Source organism: Helianthus annuus, chromosome 14 (assembly GCF_002127325.2).
Source record: "Helianthus annuus cultivar XRQ/B chromosome 14, HanXRQr2.0-SUNRISE, whole genome shotgun sequence".
Classification (NCBI taxonomy): Eukaryota; Viridiplantae; Streptophyta; class Magnoliopsida; order Asterales; family Asteraceae; genus Helianthus; species Helianthus annuus.
The window spans coordinates 151490175-151509257 of record NC_035446.2 but is presented as its reverse complement, the minus strand read 5'-3'; the positions used below and the strand labels follow the sequence as shown (position 1 = coordinate 151509257).

The 19083-nt window shown below is 37.8% G+C and overlaps 1 protein-coding gene across 1 annotated transcript; it reads left to right on the top strand.

Annotated features, from left to right (window-relative positions):
* Window positions 1-947: 947 nt before the first annotated feature.
* Window positions 948-3083, top strand: LOC110907597. Its single transcript, XM_022152555.1, has 2 exons — window positions 948-2494; window positions 3074-3083. Exons 1-2 carry the CDS (start codon window positions 948-950, stop codon window positions 3081-3083), a joined length of 1557 nt encoding a protein of 518 aa, XP_022008247.1.
* Window positions 3084-19083: the final 16000 nt, after the last annotated feature.

Sequence of the window (19083 nt, the reverse complement as noted above, 5' to 3'; positions counted from 1 at the left end):
TGTTAAACCTTGTTAAAAGTTTTAGATTTGAAAACTTGTTGTTTTTGTTTAGGATGGTTTAATGTAAAAAGGGTCTTATGTGAACGTTGTCTATTATGTCAAAAACAGGGGTTACGTCCGTTTTATGAACGGGTCATGCCCAATTTTTGCAAAATTTTTCATTATGTGTTAAGTTGGTATTTTGATTGTCCGAAAAATCATCCTTTTGTGAGTAATCTAACATTAAAGAAAAGCGGACCTTACAAGTTGGTATCAGAGCCAAGGTTTGAGGGATTCGGGCAAGAGTCCTAGCGCTCGAACTCAAACCAAATGGCTCGTGCTAATGTGCTCGCTCCAAGATCGCCAAAGAGGTAATAATTTAAGTTCCCGATGAATACTAGTATATGTAATGAGTTTGAGATGTAAAAATTAAGTTAAGGATGTGAAGTAAGTAGTATGGGTAGCAAAACAATGAATTCCAGGTACCGTATGGCTGGAAAACGAACCCGAGAAAGAATTAAAACGTTAAAAATGAAGCTGCAGCGGATAAGCAAACGGCTGGCCGTCGCCGACGGCCAGACACCCGTCGCCGACGCTGTACCCCCACCCGACGCCTTAACACCCTGCCGACGGGTGATCATGTCCGACGCCCATTTTAAGAGCCCGTCGCCGACGGGCATTCTAGCCGTCGCCGACGGCTTACACAATGCCGATTTGCTGATTCTTTTGTTTCTCACGTTATGTGTTGCCGGGCTACCCAAAAACTCATTTTATGACTAAACAGAATTCATATAAGGCTTAATAGGAGTATGTAATCACAAATGGTGATTTCAACAAGAATGATTTCGTAAGAATATAAAGTGATAAACCGAATTGTATGAGATGAGCTAAGTAAATGCTGATTAATGAACAATGATATATACCGAAAGTTTGTGATTTGTATTAAACGAAAATATGCTATTGTATAGATGGCTGATGCAAGCAACGTTAATGATGATGATGATATGGTTAGACAAGAAGCATTTGAGAGCAAGGTCGCGGAAGTAGCGGAAGGGGTTATGCAAGCCAATCTTCCACGGTTGGCTCAAGAAGTAGAAAGCCGAGTTCTTGGGGTCGTGGATGCCATGATGACCAGTAGGTTTGAAGAGTTGAAAGAATTAATCGAAGAGTCCAAGGGTAGAGGTAAGGAAAGAAGGTGCACTTACAAGGATTTTATGGCATGCCATCCGGCGACGTATGACGGTAAAATCGACCCAGTCGAATGTCAAAGATGGGTCTCGAATATAGAGGCGGTGTTTATACGAAGCCGGTGCGATAAGGAGGACCAGGTGATGTTCGCTACCGGTTTACTAACCCATCAAGCGAAAGATTGGTGGGATGCGCACAGTAAGGAAATAGGCGACGATAGGCTGCAAGTTATAACTTGGCAAGAGTTCAAGGGGCCCTTCATGAGATATCATTGCCCTCAGTCGGCCATCGACAAGATTCAGGAGGATTTCTTGCGCCTCCGGCAGAAAAACGAATCAGTAAACGAAATAGCAAACACTTTTATGGATAAGATGAAGTTCTGTGGGGAATTGGTAACCACCGACAGAATGAAGATAAATCGTTTCTATGGCGTGTTAAAGGCAGAAATTAGAGAGTTCATCACTCCCTCAAAATGTGAAACCCTCGAGGAGCTCATTGATTTAGCACGGGATAGGGAGATCGAGATTAAAAGGCAAGAAGAGCGAGGTGAAAAGAGACCGAGTGAAAAGGGTGCAAGTTTTAGTCCATCTAAAAAGGGGAAGTTTCAGGATCAAGGAAGAAGGGGTAAGTCGAAAGGTGGAATTACACCATGCAAGACGTGTGGGAAGCTCCATACCGGAGAATGTTTGTTAGGCAAAAAGGGGTGCTTCAAATGCGGGAAGGAGGGGCATTCGTCTTATCAATGCCCGAACAACCCAAAGACTTGTTTCAACTGCTTCGAAAAGGGGCATATCAAGTCGGAATGCCCAAAGCTTCAACAAGAGTCGAAGAAAGAAGATAAGAAGCAAGAGGGTTCTAGGGCAAAAGGGAGAATGTTTCAGATCACATCTGAAGAAGCCAAGTCCCAGCCAAATGTGGTCTCAGGTATCTTTCTAATAAATTCTATACCGGTTTATGTTTTGTTTGACACCGGAGCCACTATGTCGTTTATCTCTAGTGAAATCGTTCAACATCCATCCTTTAAGATTGAACGAATGTCGATGCCCTTAGAAGTAGAAATAGCAGATAGTAAAAATTATTTGCTGCACGAAATATGTAAGGATTGTAGATTAACCATCGAGGATGAGGAGTTTGCCATTGATCTCATACCTATGATCTTGGGGGAATTTAAAGTAATAGTGGGTATGGATTGGATGTCCCAAAACCACGCGGAGATAAATTGTGAAACCAAAACTATACACCTCCAAGCTCCAAGTGGAAGACGATTATATGTACAAGGCGAAAGAAAGATGGAAGCGAAGTTATGTACCCTCGTTCAAGCTACCAAGTATGTGCTCAATGGGAGTGTATGCTTAACTCTCGATGAGAGTGTTTATGCTAAACCCAATTAAACGGGTTGGATATGTATGCTTAACTCTCGATGAGAGTGTTTATGCTAAACCTAATTAAACGGGTTGGATATGTATGCTTAACTCTCGATGAGAGTGTTTATGCTAAACCTAATTAAACGAGTTGGATATGTATGCTTAACTCTCGATGAGAGTGTTTATGCTAAACCCTATTAAACGGGTCAAATGTGTATGCTTAACTCTCGATGAGAGTGTTTATGCCGAACCCAACTATTGGGGTAGTCGAATGTGTAAAGTAAGAATGTTTTCGTATGAATAAAGCTAAAATGAAAGGTTATGATTTACTATGGTGATAACTAACCCTTTAAAATTTTTGGTGGTTAATGTAGGTAAAACACCTCTATAGGCGATTTGGAGATATGGAGCGAGCACATGTTCAAGCCTTTTTATACCAAGCGCTTCCGCAAGTTTATATGCATGCTTTTGGGTCCATGTTTTTGTTACTTGTTAAACCTTGTTAAAAGTTTTAGATTTGAAAACTTGTTGTTTTTGTTTAGGATGGTTTAATGTAAAAAGGGTCTTATGTGAACGTTGTCTATTATGTCAAAAACAGGGGTTACGTCCGTTTTACGAACGGGTCATGCCCAATTTTTGCAAAATTTTTCATTATGTGTTAAGTTGGTATTTTGATTGTCCGAAAAATCATCCTTTTGTGAGTAATCTAACATTAAAGAAAAGCGGACCTTACATAGATTTTGTCAAATTACGATTTTACCCCAGTCAAAAAATACAACTTTCCCTAAGTTAAAAATTACAATATTGCCATTGTTTTAGTTTTTTTAACAAAACTATAAAAGTGTTTTGTTTTAATTGGTTGACTCGATTTAATTGTTTTTCGTGTCAATGGGCTGACTAACACTCGCTCATTATTCGACCATCGCCCCGCAACGCGGGCGGGGCACCAACTAGTTATCTTCACATTATCACAATTTAGGAGAACTAGTTATAAAAACCGTTGCCGCGTTGCGGCGAAATTGTTTTGTTATTTAGTCTGCGTTTATATGTGTTTGAAATCATTACGAGCACGTTACACACGGAATCGCTGACAAGAAAAAAATGTAGAAAAAACACTAAAAAATAAATGAAAGAAAATCAACTAAAAAGTTGTATGGTAATGATGTTGTTTAATAGAAACCCGTAGTCAGAGATGAGCAAATAGTAATGGGTACCGGTACCAAATTTCCTGAACCAAAAGATCCTAAGTACCAGTTTGGTACTGACGTTTGGCGTTCCTGGTACCGGTTCGCTGCCGGTTTTTACCTTCATATACCGATACCGTAACCGGTATTTTCTGTACCAATACCGATTCGGTATCAATTGGCACCGAGCTCATCACTACCTTTGAATCTAAAAAAAAAGTTGTACGATACCGTTGTTGTTCGTACGGTACCCGTGATCAGAGATGAGCAAATGGTACTGGGTAGCAGTACCAAATTTCTCGAACTAAAAGATTATTAAACTCAATCCGGTACCTACTTTGGCGTTTTATGTACCACGCTGGTGTTGGTTTTTACCTTCACGTACCGATAACGAACCGGTATTTTCGATACAAGTATCGGTTAACACCAAGCTTATCAAACTTAAAAAGTAAAGAAGATAACAATCTGATAGTAGTGACATCTCTATTCCTATTGGTGGAGATGTAGCATTTCTTTTGGCATGTACCTTTTTGGTGATCCATTGTTTTTGGGTGATTATGTGTGTCCCTTTTAGTGCTCGGTCTTTTTGGGTATATTTATTATCTTTCTGGGTCGGGTCTTAATCCTTACCTCTTCACGTATGTTTCGAAACATTTTTTTTAACTGCAAACTAATCTACCATAAATATACCGTTTGTCTACAATATAACTAGAACTCTCACCACTTCGGAGAAGATACACCTTAACAAATACTTTGATTTTTTTTTTTGAAAGGCAAATTTCATTAAAACACCAAAGCCTGGGGAATCTCCAAGGCGGAAATCCCCACAAGACCAAACAATTACATTACATCAAAAAGGAAAGACTTCCAACCCTTCCAATCCACTACGCCAAATCTACCCCTATTACATAACCACAAATACGTCAACGATTTAACATCTGCCACAATGTCTACCACTGACCTGGACGTCGATTGAAAACCTTTTCATTCCTAGCTTTCCATATCCGTCAGCAAACCACCATGAAGATGCCGTATAAAATTTCTTTCTTTCTCTTCGACCATCCCGATTTAGATACCACCTCAACAATATCTTTGACCGTGAATAAGAAAATAGGAGGTAAGTGCACCCAATTCGCTATCCCGTTCCAAACACCATTCGCCACCCTACAAACAGTAAAAATATGGTCCGCACTTTCTTCAACCCATCACAAAACTCACAAAGACATTCTCCATGACTGATGTTTCTTCTCCGCAACGCTACTTTAGTAGGAATTCTATCTTGCAAAACCCTCCACATAAACACATTACACTTTAACGGAACCCACTTGCACCAAACAAAATCAAAATCACTTAGCGAATCAATCGGACGACCACCTTGCAGCCATTTTTTACCTCTTGGACCGTAAACTCAGTCGGCCCATCAAGATCCCAAGCCCATTTATCTCTATTATCTGCCACTCGTTGATCTGCTATAAACCAATGACAAGATATCAGGTCGCTGACTTCTTGATCCGAAGAAGGTGTCACACCCCTATTTTCCACATGTCACCGGTGGGCCCGGTGGGGAGTATCGTGACGTCATTGATATCATCATAGTCAAACGACACAACATATAGAATGCACAGCGGAAGCAAAATATATAGATTTATTTCAACTGAACAAAAATGTAATGTTTAAGTATTGCAACACAGTTGAAACAGATCCACAGGCGGATCAAATAAAAAGGAAAACTGTTCAACAGACTTTGACATCTAAAGCTTGCGAGACTTGAGTAATGATGCCTGGAGTAGCCAGCCTATTTCGTCTAGCACCTGCACTTAGCCTTTTTGGAAAATACGTCAGTTTGCACTGGTAAATACAACTTAACTGACTCATTTTAAAAAGAGTTTGAAAATTGATTTAAATGCACTTCGGCAAAAATATTTTATAAGTTGGGACAATTATTCAAAATAATCTTGTATACAGTTTTACTCATTTGTCGTCCATTAGGGCCGGTTTGTAGGGCCGGACTTAAGTTAACTGACACGCCACAGGTATAATGCCCACAAGGTCGATTCCTTATAGTGGGATACCAGTTTTTACATAATGCAGCTGTCAGGTGTACGCCTACACCCCGTGCTTAGGTCGTGGCCATTTCATGAATGATGCCAAGGATATCCGGGACATGGTCATTTAACCCCCAAGGGCCATACACCAAATAATACATATCAAACAGGTTATGCAAATACATCAATCACAATTCGATTTAAATGACTACATACACCCGACCAAGCGGTACTTTTATAGCACCGTATCCCAAGCCCGTATAGGGAAAATAAGTTAAGGGTATTTACCTGAGCTGAATATAAATTCAATCCCAGCCGTATATCAGATCAGAAAGTACAAATAGCTTTTACTGGGCTCCTAATCTGGAACGAAGGTTTTTAATAACCTATTAGAATCCTAACGGGTCTTTAATTTAGCCTAAGCTTTAGATCGGTTAGTTTTCAAAGGAAGGCACGGTTCAACGCATGATAAAGCGAAGACCGGCTTAGAATGTGGTTTTGACCCAACAAGCTTGTATACTTGTTTAATATGGGTAACTTAAACACATTCTGAATTTTGAGACAAAAACGATTTGGTTTGACCCGTTTCGGCTTATATATGCAAACTAGTCACATAGGCCGATCCGAACGCGAAACATGCGTAACGGGTAACCATAAGAGTCATGAACATGTTCCATAAGTTAATATGCCTTTGATATGTTGTGATATCAGTATGATACCTTCCATTATGCCCAAAACGAGTTTAAAACCAACTTATGCCCCGTAGGGGTATTTTGGTCATTTTAAAGGTTATAAAAGAGGTTAAATAGTAATCTGAGTTTTGGGTCTGATTATATCAGTAAAAATACTTAATTTACTAAGTTACATCAGTAGGGTATAACCTATACGTGAAATTTATCACTTATAACCAAACTATGCATCTTAAGGGCATTTTGGTAATTTCACATAGGCTTAAGAAGGTCAAAACTAGAATTCTGAGTTTAAGACTTTTGCTTACTGTTAAAGTATGAAAGTTTACTTAAAACATCAGTAGGTATCAAGTCTTATACACCTAAAATGGTTTTAATACATACTATGCGTTAAAAACGCTTAAAAGGCGATTTTGGGCTATTTCCGGGTTCTAGAAGGGAAGCTGATATTTTTTATTATTCCAGAAGGCTCAAAATACTTTATTTATCATATTAGATCCGTATAAAAAGGTTTGGGGTCAAAAGGTTTTGTAAAACTCATTTTATAGCCTAAAAGGGCAAAACCGGCAATTACCGAATAAGGCTTAGAACTCTAGGTTACGATCAGCCTAAAAATAAATAAAAATCTTCAAAAATCCCAAAATATTATATTACATCAGTGGGTAATAAGTTTGGTATTAAAAATTGGGTTTAGATAGGCTATATGCTAATCATATGGTTAATTTACCGAAAAGCTTCTTAATTACGCTAATGAGCATATCTCCTAATCTAGACCTCAAACTGATGTGAAATTTTATGGACATGCTTATAGATCAGTAATAAAGGTTTTAGTCCTTTCACATCTTCAAAAATCTCGTTTTAATATCAAAGGGCATTATGGTCAACATTTCGGCATTATGGAAACATGCGATGGTCTTTAATTCTAAAGAACCAAGTAGTATAACTTTGGGGGGTTATACTATCATATAACATGATCACAAAGGACCCTAAGGCATAAATAAACTCAAGCTAATTCGGGTCAGAACTGAAAGTCAAAGCAAAGGTCAAACTTTGCGACTTTCGGTCGCGAACCGAGCCTATACTTAGAATTGTCGGGTTGAATCATGTTTAGACATGATCAACTAATATTTACCAAGTCATTAAAGTGACAAAACTGATTTTAAAGAATTTATATCATTAGTTATGAATTTTATTTAAAACAACCCGATTAACTTTAATTTGACCCGACAATTAAACTAAGTAAACGTGGTAATTAGGAGATGCCCTTTAGAGGGTTAAGCACCTACCTAATTACGATCACGTAGCCATGTTCAACGCGAACCATGGATCAACCGATTAAAAGTCAAAGTGTTTATCGATAACGCTTGACTTTTCGGTTTAAACGCTAAACAAATAACTAAGCATGAAAGGAATCACTTACATAAGTCCAAAGGACTTGGAAGAGGTTCTCAAGAAGCTCAAGACCCTCAAGGAATGCAGAGAAATCAGAGAGCAAACCAGAAATGAGAAAAGGTGCAAGTGAAAACCCAAAATCTAAGGGGTATTTATAGGATTTTGAGAGCCGTTAGGATCGTTCATCGATAATCGTGCTTAAATCTCAGCCCTACACTTCATACCCATGGTTTACAAAACATTGGGCTGCCCCTAGATTCGTTTATGAGAGTGTGAGAGCAAAACCAAGGCTGGTTTCCAAAAATCTGGTTGCTGGGCAAGCTATACGGACCGTAAGGTCCCCCATACGGTCCGTAAGGACCTTGGCTGCAGATGGAAACTTTCAACAATTGACAGTTTTGGCCCCTGCACTCCCAAATGTCATTTCCGACACATTTGAGGCCCGTTAAACCATTTTTAAGGCTCTACAATGATGCCTAAGCATATGGAACATGAAACATGCTCAAAAATATGCCGGATGTCGGTTCGTTTGGTCGTACGGTCCCGTTGTTCGGCTAATTACGACGAAACACGGACGGACGCTAAAAACGATCCAAATTACGCGACGAATGGAATTTTATCAAGCCAAACACTAAAATAAAATATTTTAGTGCTTACATAAATTTTTGGGTGTCCGGGGATAATCAGAATGCAAGATATGCGCGAAAGTGCAAACTTGTGCACTTTTTGACACTTTTAGTCCCTGCATGACATAAAAGTTTATTTTTGCGCACCAAACACCTCTAAGCCTATACCTAAGCTATCTAAAGGTTAATTAGAGTATACTAAACTCATGGTCATATTTCGGAAGGTCTGAAACCTTACGAATTGACATACTTTTGCAGTTTGACGCTTTTAACCCCTCGCATACGAATATTGTCATAACTTTCTCATACTTCATTGAAACCTTGTGAAATTTTTATCACACATTCTTGTGAGTATAATTAACCATTACAAAGCTTTGGGTCTGCTAAAAGATCACTCAGAGGTATACTTTAAACATGTTGACACATTTAGCCCCTGTAGTTTGTAATTCCTCACTTTCTTTCACAATTGGCTTCGTATGATCCATGATTTATTCGTTTAAGGGTATAAACATCATGTAGGGTTATTGAAAGATATATTTACTCATTGTTGACATTTTGAACCCTTACATTCACATACTTTTCTTGTTTGTCAACTTTAGTCCTTCATACGTAATCTTTCACACGTTCAAAACTGATGACACGTGTCAATACATTATTGGACATAAATTTTCGAGGTGTTACAGAAGGATACGTTTTCCATCTCCAACTAATCACCCCAGCCAAGTTATTTGACCCAATTCTATCCGCAACCACACACTACTTATCTTGCTCTAGCCGAAACAAAGCAGGAAACAACATTTTTAACGGGACTCGAGAAACCCACGGGTCCAGCCAAAACTTAATATCCAAACCATTACCAAGACGACCCATAATCAGATATGACTCGTACATATCACCAACCTTCAAACGACAACAGCTATTCACTAATTTCGACAATGTACCTGAGAACCTAGCTTTAATCAGATAAGTCTCCCACCTCCTCATGGATCCATGAATGGCATCAATAACTCTTCTCCACATGGAATTCCCTTCTATACGATAACGCCAAAGCCATTTATACAAAAAAGCACTGTTACTATCTCCAAGTTTACTGAGCCCCAACCCACCTCGATTCTTTGGTCTAGTAACTTTATCCCAAGCTACCCAATGAACTTTAGAAATATCCAAATCACCACCCCACAAAAAATTCTTTATCAAGGATTCCAAGTTGTTAGTCACCCCAACTGACGCCTTATACAAAGAAAAATAATACGATGGCAAACTTTCCAACACCGATTTTATTAACGTCAACCGACCTCCAATAGAAAGAACCTTTGATTTCCATTTAGATAGACGAGATTTGAACACCTTTGCCACCGGATCCCAATTGCTTATTCTACTCATATTTGCACCAACGCGAATCCCAAGATACGAAAATGGGGTCTCTCCTGAACGACAACCCATCCCCCTCGCCTTTTCACTAATTACATCCATACTCTTCCCCACCCCAAAAAGTGTAGATTTGTGAATATTGATTCGAAGGCCCGAACATAAGTGAAACACTCTAAGTAAGCGCCTAAGAGTAGCAAAATTATTATCCGACCACTCCCCCATAATCATCGCATCATCTGCATAAAAAAGATGAGAAAGAGAAGTACCACTGTTCGGAAGCCGAATGTCCACAAAGGCCCCCACATCACACGCCTTCTTCATCAAACCCGCAAGCGCCTCCATGACAATAATAAACAAGAAAGGAGATATAGGATCTCCTTGTCTCATACCCTTCTCACAAGAAAATTCAAATGTTGGGGAACCATTAACAAGAACCGACGACCTAGCTGACTCCAGGACACCTTTGATCCACTCGCACCAAATCACTGGAAAATTCATCTGTCTCATGACCGATATCAGAAATCCCCAATTAACATTACCATACGCTTTTGCAAAGTCGATCTTGAACATGAACAACTCCTTCCCACTTCTTTTAGCCCAAGACAGAACTTCACTAATGATAAGGGGCCCGTCCAAAATATATCTCCCTGCTATAAACGCTGATTGAGTTTCCGATATAATACAATCAATCACCATTTTCAAACGGTTAGCTAGAACTTTTTAGATAACTTTGCTAACAACACCAATCAAGTTAATCGGCCGATACTCCCCCAAGTCCACCGGGTCCTTCACTTTAGGAACCAAAGTGATAAACGAGGACCCCACTCCCCGACTAATGACCCCCGTCTCAGCAAAACTATTAAAAATATCCACAAAATCACCTAAAAAAAAGAGACCAAAATTTTTTAATAAAACGAAAGTTAAACCCATCAGGACCCGGCGCTTTATCACTCCCACATTCAAACACCGCTTCTTTGATTTCTTTCTCTAAAAAAGGAGCCACAAGACCTTCAGCAGCTTCCGGAGACAAAGTCTTTAAACCGTGCACTCTAAGAACGGGTCGTTCTTTGATATCTTCGACAAACTTCTCTTTAAAAAACCTGTGCACCTCCTTTTTGATTTCTTTTGGCTTCGTAACCTACTCTCCGTTAATGGACAACCCAGGGATGGAATTAGATCCTCTACGAGCATTAATAACACCATGGAAGAAACGAGAGTTTTCATCGCCCTCTTTCGCCCACTGAACTCTAGCTTTTTGTTTCAAATCCCGGACCTTATACGCTTCCAACTCTTTCAACCTGTTAGAGGCTTCTTCATAAACCCATCTTTCATCTTCAGTTAAGTCCCGGTCTTCCAAAATTAATTCTAAGTTGCCAATGTCAACCACCAGACCACTAAGCTCCTCCATTTCTATGTTTTTCTGCTGCAAATACCACTCCTTGATCTTCGAACTAAGAATCTTGAACTTCGACATCAACCTCATATCTGGCGAACCATGCATGCAAGTGGACGACATAACCTCCTCAACCACCTTATCCAATCCTTCTCTATTTAACCACGAGTTATAAAACCTAAACGGCTTAGGGCCAAAATTCCGCATCTCAATCTTCAACAACAGTGGGCTATGATCCGATTCAACCCGGTCCAGAACTCTATACTCCGCATTAGGCCACTTGTTGAAAAAAGGCCAGCAAACAAAAACCCGATCAATACGACTAAGCTTATTCCCGCAAGATACGTGAACTTTCGACCCCTCAAAGATTACTCGTATAAGCCAACATCTTCCAAGAAATCGTTAAACTCTTCCGTAGCCGCTTCATTAAACTTCGAGTTTCTGCGCTCCATACGATCTCTGGCACAGTTAAAATCACTCGCAACAATCCATAACCCATTATCATCCATGTCGAGCGACTTAATTTCCTCCCAAACCACCCATTTATCAACCAATTTTTGCGGATAGTACACGTTTAAAAAAGATACCTTCTGACCGTTTTGTTTCAAGTACCCCGAGACCACAAGAACCGATCTACTTTTAAACACCAAAGTCTTAACAAACACTTTAGGATCCCAGAAAGAAATCAAACCCCCCGATCTACCAAAAGCATCGACAAACTCAAAATCAAACTCAGCAGAGCCCCAGAATCTACTCACATCCACACCTTCTAACGATTGAAATTGAGTTTCCTGAAGCATTATGAACCCAACCTCATTAGCCACCTTAAGTTTCCGCACCCATGAATTCTTTCCCACTGACCCCAACCCTCTAATGTTCCAAGATAGACAATTCATTGACAACCAGATTGAAAACCTTCTTCATTAACGATTTACACAATAGATGACTCGAATGTATCAATATTTAAGACTCCCAGATTCATACCCAAAGCAACCGTCTCACCTACTTCTTTATCAACATCCTCAACAACCTGATTTCTACCCTCCTCCCGGATCATCGATTCCACATTAAGATCAGGCGTAACAAACTTTTCTTGAACGCCCGCATTATCCTCGACCTCTTTAGAACTCTCCTGGATATTAAAAATAAACCGGTCGATATCAAACGGGTCATCACCTTCTCTAGACCTTTTCTTAGGCCTTTTAAGTCCCGTAGGCGACGGCGACTTGTCAGGCCTTGGTTTCTTCCGAAATCCACCTCTCTTTTTAATCTTACCACCCTTAGCGACCTGGCCACCAGAAAAAAGCACACAAAAATTCTCCTGGATACCCACCTCTGACATATTAGAACTCGGTTCATGAACATTCGAGTGATTCTCTTCAACATGCACATACTGGAACACATCATTCCCCACATTCCCATCATTAGCCAAACCTACATCGCTGCCTTCTTTCTCAGCCAAAACCTCTACTTCCGAATCATCCGTCAAGTCTACTCCATCAACATCCAAGCAGTCTGGAATCCAGTCTCCTAACTCTTCCTCTACAACAACCGAAAAGAAGTCATTCCTCCATTTCAACGAAATCTCCTGATTAATCCTTTTAGCTGAGTTACACAAGACACCGACCAAAGCATACGAAATATCTAGAATCCGATCGCTAACTCGAGCTGATTGAATAACCTCACCAACCTTGTGACCAATACTATCAAACACACTATCATCATACAATTGCAGAGGTACCCCGAAGATCTTCAACCATGCAATACGCTCAAAAGGAACCTGTTGGCCTTCCCAAACTTCTAATGATACGAAGACCGAACTCCACACTTCTTTCGTCTGATAAAACTCCAACATGTTCTCCTTGTCTTTAAACACCAGAACAACCGATAAACCACCCACATATCTAATCCCAACCGTTGTCAAACGAATCGAATCCAACCACATCCTCAAGGTCGTTAATTCTTCGAGCCCTCGAACCCTACCAATCAAACCCATCCCATCCCAATGAATACTCCCCTGAATACCATCATCTAGCACCACCTCTACCTGACCACAACCTGAGTCCTTATCAAGAAGAGTATCCTTAAAGGATCGCTGCTTAAAAGAACTCGGACCCGGTTGAACACCCCCACCACCTTAACTGTTTCATTGGCATGAGTCTCAGACTTCTTCTCCTTCATCGGAACCCATTTTTTATCCTCCTTCCATGACATCCTCTCCCTATCCACAAAGCGAGCTAGCACAATAAACAACTTATACGACCCTATCCAAACGTCTTTTAAATCCTTCTCTAAACTCAACGGGTCCTTGACATTGGCAAATGAAATGAAACCAAACCTTTTACCAAGTTTATCATATTTCCTCGCAATATACGTACCGTGAATCTTTCCAAAACCCTTGAGAATTGAACTTCATGCAAATCTGAAGACGCACATCCTCCCGGAAGATTGGAAACAAAAAATTCCGTAACCAAGACATCAGAATTCTTCACATCCCCGTCTTGTCTTGATTTCCTACCCTTCTTTGTTGGAGCATCGTACCAGGAATTAAGCTTGTACTCGTCCCTGCCGGACATGCTTGAGCCGGGGAAACCTGTTCAACAAATACTTTGATGCCATTAAACTTTAAACCCAATGGTTATTGAAACATTTGTTAATAAATTATTGTGTAAACTATGTATGTAAGATTTAATCAAATCTAAAGATATTCAAGATCGTATAAAAAATTAAAAATACTACTTCTTAAAGAGGTTTAAGTGTTTAACTACGAAATAATCATACTTCTAAATACGCCTTCTCAATTGAAGATTATCAATATACAATTAGACCGTCTTTATCATTTTAGACGGCAATGTTTAATACAAACGAAGAAATATTAATTACAAGAATGACTTAAATACCTTTAATGAAAAGGACATGTCATCATCACATGAAAACTTTAATATATATCTTTTTTTTAATATTATGACATAGTAAATTTGTAAAAGAGACGACTGTAATGTCAAATGGAGTTGTGACCGGTTCAAAGTAGTTTTTGACATATAGTCCACCAACGGTTTTTGACCTTTTCTAAGACCTTCATTTTCTACTAGTATTGATGAATCTATATCTAAAAAAACAACATGCTGTAACTAGTTGAAAGAAATCTTTAATATAAGATTATTTTATGTAAAGAAATATATAACCTTGTGTAACAAAGATTCACTCTATTTCCTACTCGAGATCGAGTTACGAAGAACGAAGAATCCCACACTACCATAGAGTCGACTCTATCATTTTGAAGCCCAAAAGTAAAAACTATAAGTCTTTAAAAAACCGTTTTGAGTAAAGTTATGTATAAACATAAAAATCAAGCAAACTCAAAATTTTGTTTTAGCTATATTTTGGATCCAAAATTTTTTTCTAATTGATTCCTTTTGATAGATTATCACTATTCTGTTCTAAATTATATAAGGCTTTTACTAATTCTCACTAATTTTTTCTAAACATTGTATTTAATAAAAGGAAACAGGGCCGTTCCTACGTTTTTGGAGACCCTAAGCGAACTTTGAAGTAGGGGCCCTAATTTCGCCAATAAACTCTCCTCCAATCCCGACGCAATGGGTGATTGCCCTTATCTTTTTCGTCTAGTGAAAGCCGCTAGCCTAGAAATTAAAAGCAAGTTGCGATGGGAAGTGGGAACGATGATTGCGGCTTTATTTAGGGACTTTAGGCCGCTAAATATTGATGATTAGGTCGATGGTAGTTGTGTTGTAATAGTTGGAAATCAAGGCGAAATGAGTTTTGAAACTTGACCTTTATTTTCTAAACAATATTTATTTTGAACTCCTTTAATTAAAAATCAGTTTAGTTTTGAAATAAACGTATTTATGTGGGCCTAATACATACATATAGTATATATTAAAAAAATTTAAAAACTTGGAGGCCCTTATTTTATGGTGACCCTAGGCCCGTGCCTAGGTTGCCAGGCCTATAGAGCCGGCCCTGAAAGGAAACATGCACGTAAGCAAAACATGAAAAGTTGAGTTGTTTTCAACTGATATTACTAATTAACAAGAATAATTTGTTTGGTATAAAAACCAAAATAAAATAATAAATACGATAATTTTTTTTTGAACGACAAATTTGGATCACTAACGGACCATTGAAGTATCTTCGTTTCACCAGCGGAATCACCCGATCATATCCATCTCCACTAGGCATAATGTATATATACCAATTTAGGAGGAAACCCAATAAATATAAAAAATCCCCTTGTAAGATAATTTCATAATTTTTTAAGTTAATCACGAAAAGTCATCAATCTTTTTAATGTAAGTAATTTAATGAAAAAGTCACAATAATTGTCAAAAGTCAAATTCAGAAAAAATAAAAATGAGTAATTACTTTTTGAATCTTGCAAGCTTCTCACCAGAATTGGTATCCTAAATGCATTGAGGGTAAATTTGTCATTCTACTAAAAAAAATCTGCAATAAAATTGTCATATTATAACCTTAACATATGAACCCTCAATTTAAGGACTAAGTCTGTTATACAAAAGGTTTCAGGAAGTTGTAGCATTTATAAATATTTATGAAAGACTCATCTGACCATTTTCCTTTATAATGTATTAACAAATTAATATGCTAACTATGTATGTAATTTATACAAAAAAAACCAAGTCACTCTGTCCGTTTGTGAACCAACTCCACCCACCTTGACTTGACCCGTTAGTCAGTCCATAGCAGTGAGGAGTTAAAAATACGGGTGTCAACTACTTGCATCGTGATGAGAACATTTTTATTTAAAAGCCTTACAATCTTAATTATCTTGTCTACATGGATCACCAGAATCAACCCACTCTTCAACAACTAGTAAAACCATAAATAATAAAAAAAAACTACAGGTCAAACTAAATGATAATATAATTTCATTTAAACCTGACAATCTTGACCCGAAGAGGAGCAAAATGGGTTGGATTGGGTAAATAATAACTTCAATATATTGAGCTGGACTTGGCACTCATTTAAAGATAGCCCATTTGTATAACGAAGGGTTCAAATTGTCGCCTCTAGCCGCAATGTAAAAGGCAATGTTACCTGAAGGAAATATGCGTATGCTAAACCAGCACATGTGCTTAAACATAATATAGTTCCCCACCTTCTTGTGTTTGTTTTCTCTTCTTCATATACCATATAAGCACGAAAACCCAAAGGAATAGAAACACCAAAGGGTCCACACTAAATATGCTTAAATGACCATAGCTTAATTCACCTTAAAAATATTACATTTTTTAACCTGGTGGGCCCACACTAAATACGCGTAAATGACGCAACCATATAGGATTTGACAAATATTCTGAGAACACTAACCAGGGTAATGGTGGCAGGCATGCCAAGGCTTTGTGAAGAAAATGGTCTTGCATCTATATCATTTTCTATTAGCACAACCTCACAACCTGTACCATTTGGTCAGTTAAATTAGAATTCCCGAAAAGAAAACCCATATATATTTAATAAGCAGATACATTACAAATATAACATACCTTTGTTTTAGTTTCTCAATCACCAATATCTCCTATTGTGCGAACATAATGACCGGAAGGGTATTTAGATTGGCAATCCCATGTATGACAGCAACAATAATTCTTTTGTCAAGAAGATTCCCGTGTTTGCGAGTTTGAATTCGTATCTTAGAGATCTTCGATCCTTAAAGACAAATATGCATAATATATGCATTCGATTGATACGGGTTGGGTCAATATCCATTTGAATAATAGATTACTATCATAACTCAGTTTGTCAAAAATGCATAATTTAACATAGTTCAACATGATAAGTTAAAGGCGATGTACCTTTGTATTTGAGTTGAGATCGGAAGCCCACCTTAAACAAAGGATTCCATAGAATTGAGATCACAATCATTAATGTTGCAACTAATATTTTTTTTTTCAAAAAAAAATTAGTAAAAGATAAAAAGGAAGTGAAGTGGGTTGAGATACCTTCATTGCATTAGGATGTGTAGCAATGCTTACGATCATGGCACCAGAAAGACTTGGGAATGCTTTATTTTGGAAACGTTCACCAAATTTTCATGGATTTTGGTCTCTAGATGGCTGATGACCGGCCAACACTTAAACTTGTCATGACAGAAGCTTTTGAGATATTTCCTTCAAGACATACATATACAACAAATGAGGAACCACCATACATATAATTAAATATGAAGCTAGAACAGAACTACTTCTGTTTAGAAGTGAAAAATAGACAAACCTGGATGACAAAAAGAATATATGCGAGCTGATTTCCTGATTCATTGACAGGACCTGTACACAAAAAACTTAAAAATATAAATACATCTTAACGTATAAACCGCAAATCCTAAACAATACATCAAAAACTTGTGTAAATAACTAAACATTCATGTATTAAAAAGCGAGTAAAATCAAACCTTATAAAACGATAACGCCACATTAGAGGAATGATATCATTCTCAAGTACATAATTAAAAGCTCCAATTCGACTAAACCGATACCAATCATGGGTAAAACACTCTCATTTAGGTACTGCATAAAACATCATCGATAAAAACTTACAATCACAATCATAAAAATTCATTTCACCATAATTAAACCTAACCTAAACATTTAACAGTTACAAATTCTTTTAATCTGAAAACAAATAATATATTTGTAACAAAACATCAAGCAGTTACATATTCTCTAAATCCCAAAACAAATAATCCAATTGTAACAATGGTTTTCGAAGGCACACCGACAGCCCTAAAGGCTTTAGAAATATGAAGCATAGAGAGACAATACAGATTAAAAGAGTAATCCGTAACTTGAAAAACATTCACAAAAATGATAGAACAAAAATAAAACAAATCGATCCAGTGCTAAACAATTAGGGTTATAACAGATTCACATACCAGTTAAAATAGATTCAAAATCGAAATCGGATCGTCACCGGGAGACAAAGAAGAGCACGTGAGATGAAGAAGACAAAAGATCAGGTGGATAAAATCTAGGGTTCCTTGAACATACCAGGATAAGAGGAAATCGACATAGATGAATTCAAGAGATGAAGTCGCCATAGATGAAGTCGCGATAAATCAAAACCGGATTCAAACAGCAAGGTTTAGTTTTAAGCCCTAATCTGGGACTACAGATCTATGAATGAAACATGAACTTCAAAAACTTACCAGTATGAGATTAATCAGATCCGGATTCAAATCGAAAGGATTGTAGCGGTGGATGATTAGGGTTAAAGAAAATATGGGGGAAAGAAGAGAGAGATAGAGGTGGAAAGAAACGTACGTGAGAAGGAGATTAGGAAAAGAGATTGGCGCCCAAGAGGGAATTCTCTGGCCTAAGAGAATGTCCACATCAATTAAAAATGGTTTAAGAAAAGGACATGTGGCATTAAGTGTATTCTTTTAGTATAATAGGTAGATTATTGTTCTATTTTAAAATCAACATTTATGAAGTTTTAAATGCAATACTTAAAATAATATTGATTAAAATAATACTATATCTATCTATATATCTTTATTAAGAGAACTGGGTTTTCTACCCTTTTAGTAATTTTGCTATACGTACACATCTTCAAGCAACATGTACAAAAGAGTCAAGCCATTTTAGAGGGGGTAAAGTTGCCAATTGTTCAAAAATTTAAGACACTTTAGGGGTATTTTAGTGATTTTGGCACATCATTAATTGATTTTTTTTTCATGAATATTATTAATGTAATCTTCTAGAACACAAACTGTCCAAATTCTAAACCGACTTTGATAGTTATTGAGGATATATGATGAAAATTAGATGTTCAAGCTATTAAACGGTTCTTATACAATCGTTCAATTGTCTCCGCA

Bases quoted from the DNA above. Each gene is read 5' to 3' on its own strand.
- LOC110907597 (XM_022152555.1), top strand. From the start codon at position 948: ATGGCTGATGCAAGCAACGTTAATGATGATGATGATATGGTTAGACAA.